Here is an 18,638-nt window from a genome sequence, read left to right as displayed (position 1 = left end):
GGCTGAGCAAACTAACAACTTCGAAATAAATTGTTGCGGTATCCGATTATAAATAAACATCAGCCATGCCTTTTGACATGTTTTATCAGTGGGAAGAGTATGAAACGTCTTCACATCCCCTGCACAGCCTGGAACATAACATTTGTTTCCATGATCTGTCATGACATGTTCGCTATCCTCGCGTGACGCTTGTTCACCTGCAGAGATGATTTGGCTGCGCAGTTTCACCAGATAGTGAACATGTGCCGGCATATGCAAATGTTGGGGGGCGTACATATTAATGATCCCATCGATTGCATCACTGCTGGTGTTGTGTTAAGATTCGCCTATTTTTCTGTGGTGTTTTTCACAAACGAGATTTACATATGAAGGAAGAGGCAATGGTGTTTGAGACTCACTGTATGTGATGTACATGCACTGAACTCCTGTTATTTAACTATGGCAAGGTTAATTCAATTTTCATTCTAGGGCACCTTTAAACCAGGTAACTAAGGATCAGGCGGTAGAGTCAAACATGTAAGCGAGAAAAGGAAGGATTTATAAGAGCTTATGACTGGTTAATTGCTGTGTGTGTATTGCCTATATTTCTGTCACTGATGCCAATCTAATACATTTTATTATGGTCCTTCCTTCTTTATGCCAGCCAGCCAGTGTTGAGCTCCAGCCTTTGTGTGTGGACTAGACTGAAAAGAGGTGTCCAAATCTGACCAGGTATGGATGTAAATTCAGCAGATTTTGAATTGTTTGCTAAAGAGAAATTAAGGGCTGTTTTTTAATTAGGCTACTATTTCTAGCAGAACACTGTGTGTGTGTGTGTGTGTGTGTGTGTGTGTGTGTGTGTGTGTGTGTGTGTGTGTGTGTGTGTGTGTGTGTGTGTGTGTGTGTGTGTGTGTGTGTGTGTGTGTGTGTAATTGATTGTAAAAAAACAACAACAAAAAAACAGAAATTAAGTGCATGTGAGTTCAGGAGATTTTTTAATGATTGCAAAATAGAAATTAAGTACTGCTTTTTAATTTTTATTAAAGCAGAACACAAAATGCACTTGTGCGAGTCACAAGCTGGACAACTGTCTACTGAGTACATGCATTGAACAAATTAACAACTGGATGTACCAGAACTTTTTTAAATTAAATGAAAAAACTGAGGTGGTCGTTTTTGGAGCAAAAGAGGAACGAATAAAAGACAATTAAAAAGGCAGCCTATTATCAGCTTAAGAATATAGAAAGGGTTAAAAGACATCTCAGCAGGATCTGGAAAAAACTCTACTAAAATTTGACAAAGAGATGTGAACGCCTCTCGGATGTTCCAATGAAGGCCACAGCTATTTCTTTTCTGTCAATATTTTTCAGTTTCTCCCTGTGGACATGGCAGACTGATACGCTGTTGAGCCGTGACTGTGCCATTGTGGAGCGGAGCCAGGTTTTCAAACGTCTTAGGGCACTGAAACTCCGCTCAGCTTCGCAAGAAGACACAGGGACCACAAGCAACAGCCTAACCAGAGCCTCCACTTGTTGAAACAGTCGCCTCACTTCTGGCACCATGGTCTTCAGGATCTGAATGACCTCCTGGCAAGAATGGAACTGGTAGCTTGCTTTCAGCATAGCCAGTTTCCTTTGCAGCAGCTCGGCATCCAACTCCGGGTACAGCTCCACTACCTCACTCGACTCACCTGTCCGAAGGTGTTCCTCCAACTTGGCCAGGTGGCCAAGGCCCTCCTGGCTAAATCTGTCATCCAGCTGAGTGACAGCTGTATCGGTGGCACAGAAAAACTGTACTTGGAAGTACTCCTCTGCAAAAGATGGGATGTGACTGTTTGCTGGCCCACCATATCGGTTGGATGGTTTCCTAATATGTGGCAGCATTATTGGCTCGAGATCAAAAGATGAGGCGAGTTCTCGAGTACCCCTCTCGAGTAAAGACTCATAAATGAATTGCTTGTTCTCTTCGTCATGAAGGCTTTCTTGGTGCAATCCACAGCCTGTAACATCCCACCAATTGATACTGCTCTCCCTTGCAAACTTTTATTGAGGCCTTCCAGCTTCAGCAGGATATCCTGCCCCATTACAAGGCCAAGGACAGTGGTGCCTTTGTGAAAATGGCCTAGAAGGCCTCTTGCTCGAGGAGCTGAGACACTTCCTTTATCTGAAGCAATCTCCTCCAGTGCAGCCAGGACCACCTCATACTGTGTGAGGACCGACTTGATGGCTTGTGTGTGCACAGTCCATCTTGTGGCACACAACGGCTTAATGGTGGTGAACGAGCCATTTTCAAATATGGCTATCTGTTTAAAGATGGTCTTGAACTTCCCAGACTGGCCAAACAAACAACCCAGGTCATGGATCCATGTGAGGGCATCACTCACAACTGGTGCGGATGAGGAGACTGCCTGAGAGACCAGGTTCACACAATGTGGCCCACAGTGGACAAAAATGGCAAGCGGCTGTACTCTGCGGACCAAAGCTTGCATCCCAGATATGTGCCCCGACATGTTTGCCGCTCCGTCATATGTTTGGCCACGAAGACCTGAGAGTGGGAGATTGAGGCGGAGCAGCACATCGGAGGCAATTTTCCAAAGATGTGCGCCAGTTGTGGAAGAGGCCTCGTACATCCCCACAAACTCCTCCCTTGGCTCCAGGTCTTTGTCGACATAGCGGAGGCAGATGGAGATCTGCTCCGTTCCACTAATGTCCTGGGTTCCATCCATTATGAGGGAGTACTGCAGTACAGGTAAGGCAGAAATTTCTTCAGCAACCCCCCTAATTATGGTGTTTCCCATAATGCTCAACATTTTGTTCTGTATTTCAGGGCTGCTGTAGGTGTGATGCTTCTGCAGCCAGCTGGCCAGGTTGGGGTCATCCTCTGCCTTATCCCTGAGATAAGTCTGGAAGTTTCCCTCTTCGTTGAAATGGCCTCTAAGAGCCAAGCCCTGTTTGGAGAGATACCTCAGAGCACCTACAATTTGTAAGAGAGCAGACCTGGCTGCCTCTTGAGCACTTGCTGATGGGCTGCATAATTGCATTCTTACAGAATTTTGTAGATGCGTATGTGTGTTGACAGATTTAATGTGTGCCTTGCTGATCTCATGCCTACTGAAAGCTTCCCTACCCTTTCTCCAGTTTCTGAAGCCTGCCGATATGAAGGTTGGTTCAACACTTTTGGCCAAGGGGGAGGTTTTCTGCGCAAAGGTATTCATGCAATGAATACACAAAACCCCCTTTATTTGATGGCTGTAGTGTAGCCAGGGGAACGCTTTGTACCAGCTGTCCTGGAACCTTAGTGTCCGATTTGATTGGGTAAGTGGCTCAATATCCCTTGCACTGGGCTGGTGCGGACAGTCAAAAGGATGTTTGAGGTGGATCCCCTCATTTTGAGTAGCTGGCTGCTCCTGAAATGTAATTAGTTCAATGGATTTGAATGAAGGTGTAATTGAGTAGTAGTTTAGTTAATGGCATAATTTTTGTATATAGTTATTTGTGTAAATAATGCAGTAGTTTAGTAAGTGGAATCTTTTTTGTCAAACAGTAATGTTGCTTCATTTAAGATTATTGTTGCTGTCTGTTTATTTGAATTGTATAGCTTTTTTCTCCAGATATATGCAGACCTCACCTCGTCATGCTCATCTGTCTGTTCCTGCCTGTCTGTCTTTCTTTCAGATGGACCTGGGACCTGTTCCTGATATAAACCATATGTAATGTAACTTGTTTTTCATTATTGTTGTTCATTAACCTGTACCTGTCTTTTTTTTTGTTTGTTGTGTGTTGACCTCACCTCTCTCTTGTGCACCAGTTCCTGACGTTCAGTAAGTTCTTGTCCCTAATAATGTAAACAATACAGTGAAGATGGATGGTAATTTGACTGATTTGGCCCCGTCTCATTTTTATTGTGCTTTTTTAAACAAAAACTGTTTTTGATTTCTCCTTTTAGGACTTTGTTTCTGTTTTTGAACGTGCTACCTCACCTCTTTGCTGTCTTCCACCAGTTCCTGCCTTTCACTTAGTTCCTGTTCCTAATAAAACAAATTTAAAAAGATTGATAACCCCATTGATTTTGGCCTGTCTAATTTTTATTGTGGGTTTTATGTGGTGTACACCCAACAGTCTACAGCAGTTCTTGTAATATCTTCTCTTCTTTTCTCCAAACCGTAAATGTAATAATTCATATAAAATAATTGGAAATTGAAGGTGGTTGTACAAAAATGTCACACTTTTGCGGTCCGACCGACCATAGGAAATGAATGGGAAATTGACAAAAACACAAATATTCTCTACAAATCGGCCACGATGCAGAAAAAAAAGTGCGCAGCAATGAAGGGGTGACCCTTTAAAACATTAACAGTAAAAAACATAACAATTATAATTAATATAATTATAAAATGAATGTTTAATAATAATAATATAAATAATAATAATAAGCTGTGATAAAGCATTACTGTTTTTTTTTTGGTTTATTTTATTGAATTGTAATGTTACCTGTAACAAAATGCGTTCTCTGTATTCAGGTTTGACTGTAGTAATAATCCAAAAATGTGTACACTTCACATCAATTTTTTTTTTTTTTTATTATACACCTTGGCAAAAAAGTATTATTTGAGAATTTATCTAAAAAATACAGTCAATTCTACATCTTAAAAGTGAGTAATTTGGTTCAAAAACAACTAACGTTAGAGATTTCACAAAAAAATTCCATAGAGCGCTATACAGGCATCTAGTGGTAAACACATGAAATAACAAGTTTTATTTAATTTTCTATCAACAGATGGCACAATTTTTAGGTGCCCGGTCATTTCTGACCGGGAAGATAACAAGTGGTACATCCAAATGAAGAGCACCTGAGGGTTAAGCAAACTGTGTGCTGCGGGTAACTGCTAGCTAGCTAGCTAGCTAGCTAATAACATTGTCAAAAAGAGTGACAGGTTGGGTTATTCATTTAGTCGATAATAAGATACCTAGGCACTTACTGTGCATGTCTGCTTGGCTTTAAAAAAAGCTCTGATATCCTGTCCACTTCTTTTTGACATAATGCTGGTATTATTCTCTCTAAATGACTATCGCACTTCTTTTTTTCAAATGAGCTTACAGTTTGGCATGGACAGTGAACGAGCGGGAACGAGCGGGGCTACCTAGTCTTTGCTGGGATTGGCCAGAATTTCTGGCCAAGGTATCATAGACGAGCAAGTAATTTTAGCCTTCATACAGTATATATAAAACACCATACCAGGTTGCTAGTGCCATGGACTATAACACATCAAAGTGATGACCTGTAGAACAAATGGATGTTGTTGTACACAGCATGGATCTGCAGACCATTGCCACAAAGGTAAGATGTGATATGTAAATTTACTGGTATTATTATGGCTAGGTCTTGTGCATTTGCACACAAGGGATCAGCTGTTTTAACTCTTTAGCAATTAATGTTAGCCTTCTTTAGCCACCAACTTAATTAGCTAGTTGTTCGTACAGCCAGCAAGCATTGGTGGAGATGATCGTGGAGTAGTCAGTATCTTGTTTAATTATTGCTTGAATCTATTGCTGAATTCTGGAATAGTTGTGATGATGATGAGGATTGGATGCTTTCAAGTTTTGGTCAAAATGCCTGATGTAGATTGGATGGATGCATGTTGTTGTGAATTGAGAGCAGTCAGATCATGGTGTGATAGGCAGTGTTCAACTGTGCGACACGTATTTTTGCTTTTTCAATCTTGGCTAAATTTGTAGTGCAGAAGTTGTGTTGTGTGTAGATATGGTCAAATGTACTGGGAGTTAAATCAAATTATTACATGGCTTGGTTGAATTCCACTGTAGAATGCGGTGTGTTATCTTGATATCAGACACACCGTTGCCATGAAAAACAGAGTAGGGACTTTAAGCAACAGCTGCGAAGGGGAACGGCAACGGTGTTCTGACGTTGTATTGCGCATGCGCGACTTAAACTGCGACTCGCCGTAGCCGAGAACGTAAAGATCACTAAGCAACCGTAAACAAGACAGCGCAACGCAGATTTCATTCATTTATTGAACTACAAAAAATGTCATTCAAAAAAGCAAGAGAAGGGTTGCTTTTGGCATTAAATAATAATCTATTGTCAGAAGAAGAGTTTTTACTCTTGTTTGATGTGAATAAGTCTAAAAACCTAGATTTACCTTGTAAGCAATACTTACCTTTTAACCTTGATAACATGGAAGAAGACAAATGCCTAAATGAATTTCGCGTGAGAAAATGTGACCTACCAATTCTGGCTGATGTTCTCGGGATTCCCAATGAGATCGTTTGTGATCAGAGAAGTGTTGTGGGAGGAGTTGAGGCGCTGTGTATGCTGCTTAAAAGGCTGACATACGTGATGCGCAATATTTTTTTTACAGTGTTTATTAATATTTGTTGACCTTAGTTAATAAAATATAGTTCAAAGCTAGTTAATGAAATTTATAGCCATTGTTCATTAACTAATGAACATATACAGCTTTGGATTTTAAGATTGCATTAGTAATAGGGATGTAACGCTACACAAAACTGACAGTTTGGTACAGCAGGGGAGAGAAAACTAAATATAAAAGTGCTTTTTTTATTATTAAAAAGTGGTTTACGGAACCAATTATCTTTGTCCTTAAATGGATTCAATTATAACTAAAAGTTTCTTAAAGACATAAAAATGATCTCTGCTAATGCTGTAAAGTGTAGACTATATAGGGAGCCCTTACTTGCACTTGCACAGTACGCAAACATGTCACATTAGGCAGTTTTTGCATTAACTTCTAAATCTAATTATAAAATGATGTTCTTACTCCAATTTGTTGTTGAAATAATATAATAATTTATACACAGTGGCTGTCGTTTTCATGACAGATTTATTTAAACATTACGCACATTACTCCAATACATTAAATAATCAAGACATCACTAACAGGTTCAGTAGACTATAATGAATATAACGGCTAATATAGGTCATATATTTAGTGAAAAAGTAGATTTCCCTAGTGAACTAACAGCTGTGGACACTGAATGACTTCTGAGGTAAATGTGATGCTGCGTGACATTGTTTACAAGCTGTTTTATTGACGTCTTTCTGCCGTTGAAACACAGATTGAGCGATTACACAACGTGATAATGTATCCTCAACACACCTTCTGATGTTAATTCATGTTTATTCTTTGACTATGACTAGATGATTGCATTCACTCGCTCGGCGCTGTCGCTTGAACTGACGTGCCTGAACAGTGATCTGTCACGTCACATTAAAGAGCATCCAAATGTCATTTATCACTCGAATTTCATGACAAAATGGACTGAATACTTAATATGTTTGTGTAGGAACTCGGATTGAAGTGTGTTCTGTGCGTAAAACAAGCCGACTGTTAAAGATTGCCATCATACTGTCCGGTACACACGTGCACCATACCGGAAGTCCTGTACCCAAACGGTTCGGTACGAATACATTTGCCGTTACACCCCTAATTAGTAAATGTTGAAATGAACATTAACTATGATTAATAATTGTTTAAAGTATTATTCATTCTAAGTTCATGTTAAATGAAGTAGTTAACTAATTAAACGTTATTGTAAAGCGTTACCCAAAGTTTTGAATCTTTGTGTTGTACATGGAATGATACTTTTCTTTACATTTTGTTTGTATTAATTCATGTGTTGTGTGTGTGTGTGTGTGAGGTTCTGTGTGTTTGCTTCTGTGTGTGTACTGGTAATCCCTACGTTATTGGGACCAATTGACCCCACAAGTATAGTAATACCAGTAAATCTTGACCTTGTGGGGACATTTTTTAGGTCCCCATGAGGAAACAATCTTATAAATCATACAGAATAATGTTTTCTGAAAATGTAAAAATGCAGAATGTTTTCTGTGATGGGTAGATTTAGGAACATTTGTATGAGGGAGATTGTGAATATAATCAAAGTTTTTGATTAAATACAAAGTTTTGTCAATAAATGTAGAGGCTTTCAATTTGTTTTTGTTTATTATACTAAATTGCAGCTGTATTAGAAAAATGTATTTAATTATATAAAAGTGTACATGTAAATTGCGCTAAAGTTTACTTTAGTTCACATGAATTGCTTCTCAATAGATTGAGCAGTGCACTTTAAGTATATTTTGAAGACATTAGAAGCAATTATGAAAGTACGTATAAAGTTGTATTAAAGTCCCACTTAAGTTGTTCCAAAAAAATCACTCTTAATGGCAACTTATTACATTTTATTTCACCTTTTATTTTATTTTCACTAACCCCATTTTATTTTCACTAACCCCAAGCCCCTCCCACTTTCCAAGATGGCTGCATGTCTTTCTGTCTGCTCTTTGTCTGTCCATTTTTAAGTTTTTTTTAAAGGATTTTATGGCACCTCTCACTGAAATAATCCAGACAGTGCCTTCATTTAATCTTAAACTAAGTTTCTGTAGTGGCCTATTATTTGGTTTGAGGCCTATCTTCATGCTACAGCCCAGGGATCTGCTGCAGTGTGGCTTGTCTTCAGCCTAGATCTGTGACGGGTTCTTGAAACAGGATTTACAGCAAGATAACAACATCTATCTCCACCTGCATTGTGGTTCGCTTCCAACACACACTAAAGCCTATGCTATCTGACTACAGCTATTCTGAGAGGTTCTCGGCCTACTACACCTGGTCTGAGGCCTACCAGCTTGTTACGAGAGGATCTCGGCCTACTCCACCTGGTCTGAGGCCTACCTGCTTGTTTTCGAGAGGATCTCGGCCTACTCCACCTGGTCTGAAGCCTACCTGCTTGTTTTCGAGAGGATCTCGGCCTACTCTACCTGGTCTGAGGACTTCATGGACCTGCTGCAGTTTGGCTTGCCTTCAGCCTAGATCTGCGGCTGGGGTTTTCGATTCAGGATTTACATCAAGATACATCAAGGCTTGTTTTCCAGCACACATTGAAGCCTGTGCTACACTACTATCGTATTTGAATCATGCTTTTCTTTATAAAAATTCTACTGGTTCTCTGGATTTTGTCATTTACCTTTTTGCTGCATGTACAGTATCAGGATCCCGGGTCTGCTGGTAAACGCACTCTAGGGTCTGCCCCAGCATTTCACTGTCGGGGAACATTAGACTTCAATCGAGAGATGTCCCATCCTTATGGCTTACTAAATCTGGACTTTCTGTCACCCAGGTATTTAGAATCCTTCCATATTTTTCGATTATGCTACTGCAGGAACTGTTTGACTCTAACTTGTTACTGGCTTTGCCCTTTGTAAAAGACAAACAATGGATTTGTTCTGGTGTTGCTCTTAGACGCATGTTAATTATTCTCATGTTATTTATCTCTGGTAATGTTCATCCAAATCCTGGGCCAGCTAACTCCGTTACTGCCCAGTTGTCATTTGGTGAATTTTGTGACCGTAAATCATTGGGTTTTTTACATGTAAATATCTGCAGTCTGTTGAATTCTAAGCATTTTGACACTTTAAAAACATTGGTGCACACAGCTAAGCCTGATGTTCTTGCTATCTCTGAAGCCTGATGTTCTTGCTATCTCTTAAAAAAGGGAACACTGATCTTGACGACATCATACCAGGCTATTATGTGTATCGTCAGGACAGAGCTACCAGGGGTGGTGGTGTAGCTATGTATGTTAAAGATCATCTGCAATGTACTGTTGCTCTTTCTAAGTCAGTTCCTAAACAACTTGAACTACTGGTACTAAAGCTTAGAATTTCAAATACTTTCTCTATCTCTGTTGCTGTTTGTTATAGAGCACCTTCAGCTCCAATTTCTGCACTCACAGTTTTTAGTCAACTCCTAGCTCCATACATATCGTCCGAGTTTGTCCTTATGGGTGATCTGAACTGGGATATGATCAATTCCCCAGATTCAGTTTTGCAACAGTTTGATGCTCTAAACCTTACTCAGATGATAACTGAGCCCACCAGACCTAATCCTAAATCTTCCTCATCATCCACTCTGATTGACCTCCTTTTGACTAACAATCCGTCTAATTATCAAGCGGGAGTTTTCAGTCAAATAAGTGATCATTGCGCTATTGCATGTATACGCTCTGGCCTTTCATTCAAAAGGCCCCCAGTAATTGTAACCAAGCGCTCTTTGAAAAAAATGGATATGCACGCTTTTCTCCAAGATGTTGCGGCTGTGTCCTGGGACAGAATTAATTCCTTCCCCTTCTTGGAAGAGGCATGGTCTTTTTTTTAAAAACACTTTCAGTATGATTATGAGTAAACATGCCCCTCTGAAAAAATTTTGAATAAAAAATAGATATAGTCCCTGGTTTTCCAATGACCTGGCTGAGATTACTCATCATAAAAATGCCCTCTGGAGAAAGGCCCGCTCTACCCAATCTCCAGAAGACTGGCTGGCCTTCCGTCAATGCAGAAATAAAGCAACACAGGCTATCAGAAAAGCTAAAATCTCGCATTTTAAAGAGAAACTCCCCACACGTGGCACTAATGCTAGGGCATTCTGGAAAACAGTCAAGGTAATGGAAAATAAAGTTATTTCCCCTCATTTACCAGTTTCTATGTTATTTAATGACATTATTATTACTGATAAGTCTCGCATGGCCTCACTTCTAAACCATCACTTTATTAATTCAACCCAATCAGTTTCAATGCCAATTCCTAATCCAGTCTCAATGGACACTTCAATTACAACCTCAGCAAATGCCCAACTTTTTCCATCAAGCAGCAGTGGCTTCTCCTTTATGCCTCTTTCCACCTCTGAAGTCCAGGATGAACTCACCAAGCTGAATACAAACAAATCCGCTGGCCTTGATGGTCTTGATCCCATGTTCTTAAAAGCAGCAGCCCGCATTATTGCCGCTCCGGTCACAAGACTATTTAACATGTCCCTACAGCTCTCTGAGATCCCTATTGATTGGAAATCAGCCATCATTTTTCCCCTCTTCTGAATCTGACCCAAATTGCTATCGCCCAATTTCCATCCTACCATGCCTTGCCAAAGTTCTGGAGAAGCTCGTCCAAAAACAGTTAAATGATTTCCTGGATAAAAATCATATATTATTTGACATGCAATCTGGTTTTCGAACGGGACATGGGTGCATAACAGCCACCACAAAGGTCCTTGATGATGTAATTACAGCATTAGATAGCAAACAGGTCTGTATTGCCACCTTTATAGACCTCGCCAAGGCCTTTGACTCTGTCGACCATACGATCCTCTTACATAAGCTTTCCAGTATTGGTCTGTCCTCCTCTAGCTGTGATTGGTTTGCCAATTATCTCACCAACCGTGCCCAGCAATTGAAGAGTGAAAACATTATGTCAGACCCACTTATTATCTCTAAAGGGGTGCCTCAAGGCTCCATCCTGGGCCCAACCCTTTTTTCTATCTACATCAATGATATAGCCAGAGCTGCTGGCACCTCCCGGATTCATCTTTATGCAGATGATACCATTTTGTACTCAGTTGGTTCCTCTCCCAATTCTGCGGCTTCTAGCCTCAAACTCAGTTTCACCTCTATAGAGCAGTTCTTTGACAATCTCCACCTCCGTATTAACATCAGTAAGACAAAATGTATTCTTTTTAGCCGAAAACCGGTAACTGAGACTCCACTTACAATCACCTGCATGAACGGTATGGCTCTGGAGTATGTCAAAAAATATAAATATCTAGGTATCTGGTTGGACTCATCCCTGTCATTCATTACACACATCAATAACCTTCAAACAAAAGTCAAAGCTAGACTGGCCTTTCTTTTTCGCAATAAAGCTTCCTTTACTCATGCTACCAAATGCACACTCGTTAAGATGACAGTACTGCCAATTCTGGACTATGGCGATATTATCTACAGAATGGCACCAAACACAGCCCTAAAAAAGCTTGACACAATCTATCATTCAGCCATCCGTTTTGTCACTAATGCACCCTTTCATACTTTTCACTGTGACCTGTATAAACTGGTGGGCTGGTCCTCCCTTTATACCCGGCGGCTTCATCATTGGTTTCTCTTTATATACAAGACAATCCTGGGCAAGACACCTCTCTATTTGTCATCTCTTCTTCATGCCGTTCATAACACCTATCACACAAGATCAAGTAATTTGATTAAATTTAGTACCCCTTCTACCTAATGCCTTACGCTTTGCAGCAGTACATGACTGGAACACACTACAAAATACCTTGAAACTTACATCTCTGATCCCAATCTCCACCTTTAAGCAAAACCTCCAAAATTACATAGTTGACTTTTGTTCCTGCTGATTATCATGAACCATATTTATACATACATATTTAAGCACTTTATTCTTTTTTTTTTAATTCTTTTTTTTTTCTTTGTGGTCCACCGATTTATAATTCAATTGTTTGTTCTATGTGTTATGTGTTTGACTATGTACTATGTACAGTATGTTTTTATTTATTCCTGTAGCCTCTTGGCCAGGTCATGTTTGTATATGAGAAGTGGTTCTCAAACAGTTTAATGTGCATTCAGTGCGCCGAAAACATTGCATTTAATCCACACTTAAGTGTATTTTTAGCTGACATTAAAGTATATTTTAGTTCACATTAATTGCTTGTCAGTACATTCAAAAGTACACTTTTACCATATTTTAAAGTACATATAAAAATATACTAAAATCTCACTTAAGTGGTTCAAAAAATTACTCAAAAGTTCAACTAATTGCATTTTAACATGCAATTAGTGCATTTTAACTTAAGCTGTGATACATTTGAAATTAAATACAAATCAAATGCACTTAAGCGGCGAAAATATTACATTTAATTCACACTTAAGTGTATATTTAGCTGACATTAAAGTATATTTTAGCTCACATGAATTGCTTCTCAATAGATTGAGCAGTGCACTTTAAGTATATTTTGAAGAAATTAGAAGCAATTATGAAAGTACGTATAAAGTTGTATTAAAGTCCCACTTAAGTTGTTCCAAAAAATCACTCTTAATGGCAACTTATTACATTTTATTTCACCTTAATATGTGATACATTGGAAATCAATTACACTAAGTGTATACCTTTAAAGTATATTATTTGTGCAATAAGTACACTTTAAAAAAGTACACTAAAGTGCACTTTATTTTTCACAAGGGGAGAGACCAGTGTTAGCTAGATAAAGCTAACGATATGAACACTGCTCAGATTACAACACTGTACTGATTATTATCATGTATCAGGCAGTAGCAAAGCTGGTAACGTTATAGTCATCTAGTATTGATCCTTGCCAATAACATTAACTAATATGCTTTGACCATCAGGAAAAGTCCCACTCGTTAATATCCGTACACACTAAACGTTATGTGATAACGTTAGCGGTTTCTCATCACAACTGATTTGGTAATTAGCAAATGTTTAAAAAACAAGACTCAGGTCACGGTGCACAGTTCACGTTTTCTCTGAGCTGCATCTCTGACGGATCCGTGACAGTCACATCTCCCGCCAGCGGCTGAAACAGACAGTATAAATAATATTTTAAATTTCAAATATTGCACCTGTCAATACAGAACAAAATATTCTGTAGCCTATTTTGTAGTCAGGGCACTGATCAGGGAGTCAGCCCATTGACTTGTGTCCTTATCAGTGCCCTGACTACCGAACCAGGAGCTGATTGAGACGCACCCGTGGTCTTTGCTGTATCAGTAGGCTATATATATGTATGTTTAACATGAAGTATAGCCCTCCCTGTACGTTACCTAGCAGCAGCAGCAGCAGCAGCAGCAGCAGCAGCGCAGCGTCAGACACGTTTCTGGTGTGTAACGCCATGCTCACGCCACGCAGCCAGTGTGTAGATGGCCTTACATGAGTATAACAATGTTTGACTCCATCATATCCCCGGGATGATAATCCTCCGTGTGTAAACCACCTCGTGTTTCGAGGCAGATGCAGAAGAGAAGTCCCATTTCTTCACCTGCACAAAACACCTTGCAGAATTCCTAATTTTTTTTAGGAAACCTGTGGACTCGATGTCCTGACAGGCTGGACACAATCATTTACCATGACAATGATAAATTGGAATAGAAAAACGAAAGAAAATACACAGACTCGTACTGAATACCAACCTATTCTGCACTGAGCCAACGCAGAGCTCGCGAGCGACTCCCTCTGGTGACGTAATATGACGCGATGTTGAAAAAAAAAAAGCTTTTTACAAGCGGCCAACGAAACGGCCACTTTATCTACTAAATTTGTGCCCTTATGTCTTTTTAATGCATTTTAAATCCTGCATTACCTTTTCATATGGTTATATATTAATCTCGAAAAAAAATGTAACCTGCAATATGCCCTTTAAAAAAAAATAGACACTTTAAGCTTTGTAAAGACATATCGTTCATGTCTGTGAGGCCAAAAATGACGGAGTATTTTAAGTTGTTTTACATGGTCATGATGAAAAATCAAGCAAAACGCACAGGTGCATTTTTCGGGTTCGAAGGGTTAATGTCTCATTGTTGCAAAATAAGTTTTACATTGAGACATTTAAATATTTTTGGAAAATGTTTGGGTTAAAGAAACATGAATATAGATCGCTACGACAGTGGTGGGATTATGGCTAAATAGAGATACAGCAACTGTGCCGTCAGCACACTTTCAATGTCCCTAGAGACATTTCTAGGTCAATGAGAGACCTAGAGATTGAAATAGTGGAACTACAAAATTCAATGGAGTCCACAGGACTCAAGGGCGTACTGAGCTCCTCAAATCCAAAAAGAAGATTTTAGATGAACTATTGGGTAATAAACCACAGGGTGCGTTGGTCCGCACTCGATTTCAGTGTTGAGGAGATGGATGGCCCGACTAAGTTCTTTGGTCTAGAAAAAAAGAATGGGCAAAGTTGAATTATTAATTCGTTATACTCAAACTGGAAATGACATAACAGAGCCCAATGAAATTAGGAAATTAGTTTCTTTCTATTCAGAGTTGTATATGAGTGAGAGTCCAGAAGTAGATGAGTCAGCCAATTAGTTTTATACTGGGTTGCCGAAAGTGCCTGATGAAGTTAATTTTGAACTTCAGAGGCCCATTTCCACAGGACAGTTGCAGATTGCACTGCAGAGCATGGAATGGTGCAGGGCACCTGGAATGGATGGTCTCCCCATTGACTTGTCTTTTTGGTCAGTGATGTGGGATGATTTGCTTGCAGTACTCAATGAGTCTGGCTGATGGGTTGTGTTGGGAAAAAATTTAATCACAGAATTATATTTATGTTTGCGTTCACACAGAAGTCAACATCTGTTTCAGCCATGCAAATCCCCTCTCTTAGCTCAAAAGACACAGTGTCTGTGGAAACCCAGGGGGGTAGCGGCAGGACACCTGAAATTGAAAGCCTTCCTGAACCAAAGGTGTCGGATAATTTAAATTAGTTCTAAGACAAAGAGGGACCATTTGTGTATTGTGTTTCTTGCCTTTACCCCGTGTTTAGACATTGAGGGTATAAGAAGCTTGTGGCTTCTTTGTGGCCTCAGTTCACACTCAAGGCAGCCTCGAGTGGCTGTGGTTGACCGTGGCTCTTTCTTGCAAGAAAAATAAATCTTAATAAAGACAATTGGATTATGGTTTGTCTCTTATTAGTGATGTCAACTAATTAATTTTTGCCATTACACGTTCATTGTGGACAGTTAGAAACATTAAGGAATTGCATGTACACTGGCGGCCTCTGGAGTAAATGTTGTACCTAGAATCACTTTGACAGTGGGATGCTGCAACAGACAGAACATACGGGTTCGCATCATTCATACCTGATACAGAGTTGGTATCGCTACTGGTGCCGCATGAAGCTTCTTGGTTTCTGCGCTGTTTCTGAGATTCACTCCTCTTTCCTTTTCTTGGCATGGTGATGTTTCAGCACTGGCAATCAAGCAAATATATCTGAGTAATAGATACAAATATTGATATTTTCTTTTACTTGAAATAGAACACAAAGATAATGCCTTTTATAAAATTAGATATACAGAAAAGTTTAATATTTGAAATAAATCAAGAGAATATATAGAGCAATAGTAATACAACAGTTGATATATAACAACAGTAAATGAATTGATGTGAAGCTGGGTTAATCAAAAAATGATTGTGTACTTTAAAAGAGTTGATCAAGGGTATGGGTCTGGCTCTTTCATTTTAAAGATGCGCTAGCAAGCTTGCATGTGCGTTTTGGGTTTATGCGTTTTGGTTTTTGCATTTTGGGTAAGATTGCGTTTGGTGTGCAAGCAAGCAAAGCAGCAAGCAAAGCAGCAAGCAGTGCAGCGGCGGTTTTGGATAGCAGCCAGCATGTTTTGGGGTTTGGAAGACAAAGAATAGAATGGGCGAGAGGTGGAGATTCAAGCAAGAAAAGTTTGGGTGAAAAATGGATATAAAGGCATAGATAGGACAGGACGGTAAAGGACAGTAAAGGACACACACACACACACACACACACACACACACACACACACACACACACACACACACACACACACACACAAAGAGAGAAAAAAACAAGTTAATTTCATTCTTTACAGAAAACAGGAAATACAAAATTGCACTTAATTCAAACTTCATTAAACAGTTAATTGTGCTAATATTACAATACTACTAATAATAAAACAATTCTACTACAATAAATTCTAACATGATTACTTACTGTGCAGAGGAGCGACAATGTAATAACAAATAAATACAAAATGCAGTAATTAACATATTTTCAGTATATGACAAAAAAATGTGTGAAATCAACTGCATTTTTGGGTGATGATGCTACCCCATTACATTTAAAAATAGTTCTTACATAGATGGAAATAAGGATGTCCAATCTACTGTGGGCGGAAAAAAGACACATTTCACACAAATCAAGCTGTTCATTTAAGCTACAAAACCTTGTTTTTACTCAACACATTACACTCTGCACATGCTCAAAAAATAGATAGATAAATTAAATTAACCTTCACTCTAATTTCTACTTATGGCAAAACGTGTAAATTAAAATATCGCAATGTTATATACATTAAAGACTAAGACAGCAATGTGTATGTGGACCCTACAGGACATGTACAGACTTGTGCATAAATCAATATAAAGATATGACTAATGTGTCTAATTAACATGTTGTGTGTGTTACTTACATTGACAGCCACATCAGCCTCAACCCTATGAATAAATGAAAATAAATAAACAGCTAGTGATAGTGAATACAATTCTTAAAAACAAAAAAGAAACAAACCATGCACACGATACTGCTTATTTGTATCGGCGTATTAAGGAGGTGAATTTGAATAGGTAAATGGAATAAGTACAACACTCCCCGCTCTCCCCTACTGAGAATCTGACCGACAGTCTGTTAGAAAGATTACTTAACGCAATGGATGCAGTAAACTGGACAGATTTTACAGACATGGGTACACATAAAAGAAAATGGGAGAAAAATAAGAAATCACATATGATTCATATATCAAATATTAGTCAAATATTACACAGGTCTGTATGGATGGACATATGTAGAAGAACTGTAAAGTCTTAAACAACTAATCTGAATCATATGAAAATGTAATCTGAAATTGATGTACAAATTGGTGTTATATTTATTAACCACAAAAGTTACATGGCCACAGAGTAAGGTGAATGTAAGAAAAAAGGTTCTTCATCGCTGTAATCGACCAATCATTCAGTTTTTACACAATTTAGGACTGATCTAGTGAAGGTGGGTTAACTAATAACTAATAGCAAATACTGAGAATCTGTCAGGCTGTCAATCAAATACTTACGCAGCAGCAACAACGACCTGTTTACACTCAAGCAAAAGTGAGAAACAGGTCAGATAATACACAGGTATGGATGTTTATGAAGCACTCTTTATGGATCACTTTATGAAGCACTTTATGAAGGCCCGCGATGGCGGCGTTCGCAAATTTTATAGAGCCGGGGTGGGTGGATGGAGAGAGCATTTTCTTGTGGTGCCCCCCTGAGCACTTGGATGTTGCTTTAAATGTTGTACGTCTCATGTCATGTCATGACTGCTGTGTTGCTTGGAACTGCACCTAAGAATTTCTCCTACTGTTGCACTTGTGTATATGGTTGTGTGACAATAAAGTGATTTGATTTGATTTGAGTAAACTAAAAATGTTCAAGCATCCAAATTTGCGCGAATAGCGTGATTTATTCGCGTACGGTGTGAACGCCACATAAGACCTCCGTTCATCTTCAGAACAAAAATGAAGATATTTTTGTTGAAATCCAAAGGCTCAGTGAGGCCTCCATAGGGAGCAAAGCAATTTACACTCTCAAGATCCATTAATGTACTAAAAACATATTTAAATCAGTCCATGTGAGAACAGTGGTTCAATATTAATATTATAAAGCAACGATAATATTTCTGAAGTATGAAGTTGGCCAGCCCTTTGCAGCTATAACAGCTTCAACTCTCCTGGGAAGGCTTTCCACAAGGTTTAGGACTGTGTTTATGGGAATTTTTATCTAGAAGCGCATTTGTGAGGTCAGGCACTGATGTTGGATGTTGGAAGGCCTGGCTCGCTGTCTCTGCTCTAATTCATCCCAACAGTTGTTCTATCGGGTTGAGGTCAGGACTCTGTGCAGGCCAGTCAAGTTCCTCCACACCAACCTCGCTCATCCATGTCTTTATGCAGGGCCGGCCCAAGCCCTTATGGGGCCCTAAGCAGAATTTTATTTGGGGGCCCCTCTGTGCCACCAATACGATTGACTAT

General features: G+C 39.3%; 2 protein-coding genes and 1 long non-coding RNA gene across 3 annotated transcripts in view; all 3 read right to left on the bottom strand.

Annotated features, from left to right (window-relative positions):
* Nucleotides 1-18,638, bottom strand: part of LOC307131184 — a 403,239-nt gene that overhangs the window by 88,269 nt on the left and 296,332 nt on the right. The gene's annotated exons all lie outside the window — the stretch shown is intronic.
* The window catches only part of LOC307131170 (uncharacterized protein), a 129,203-nt gene that overhangs the window by 57,566 nt on the left and 52,999 nt on the right, over nucleotides 1-18,638 (bottom strand). The window lies entirely within an intron of this gene.
* LOC307135558 (uncharacterized protein) overlaps nucleotides 16,932-18,638 on the bottom strand; it is a gene marked incomplete at its 3' end in the record, with an annotated part of 31,164 nt that continues 29,457 nt past the window's right edge. Inside the window, exon 4 of the mRNA XM_079832128.1 lies at nucleotides 16,932-16,957. Within this exon, the coding sequence (XP_079688254.1) occupies nucleotides 16,932-16,957 (26 nt within the window). The remainder of the gene's footprint in view (nucleotides 16,958-18,638) is intronic.

Source organism: Gobio gobio (genome assembly GCF_949357685.1).
Source record: "Gobio gobio genome assembly, chromosome: 1".
NCBI lineage: Eukaryota > Metazoa > Chordata > Actinopteri > Cypriniformes > Gobionidae > Gobio > Gobio gobio.
Note: the sequence above shows the minus strand (reverse complement) of the source record. Positions and strands in the feature narration are given on the sequence as shown.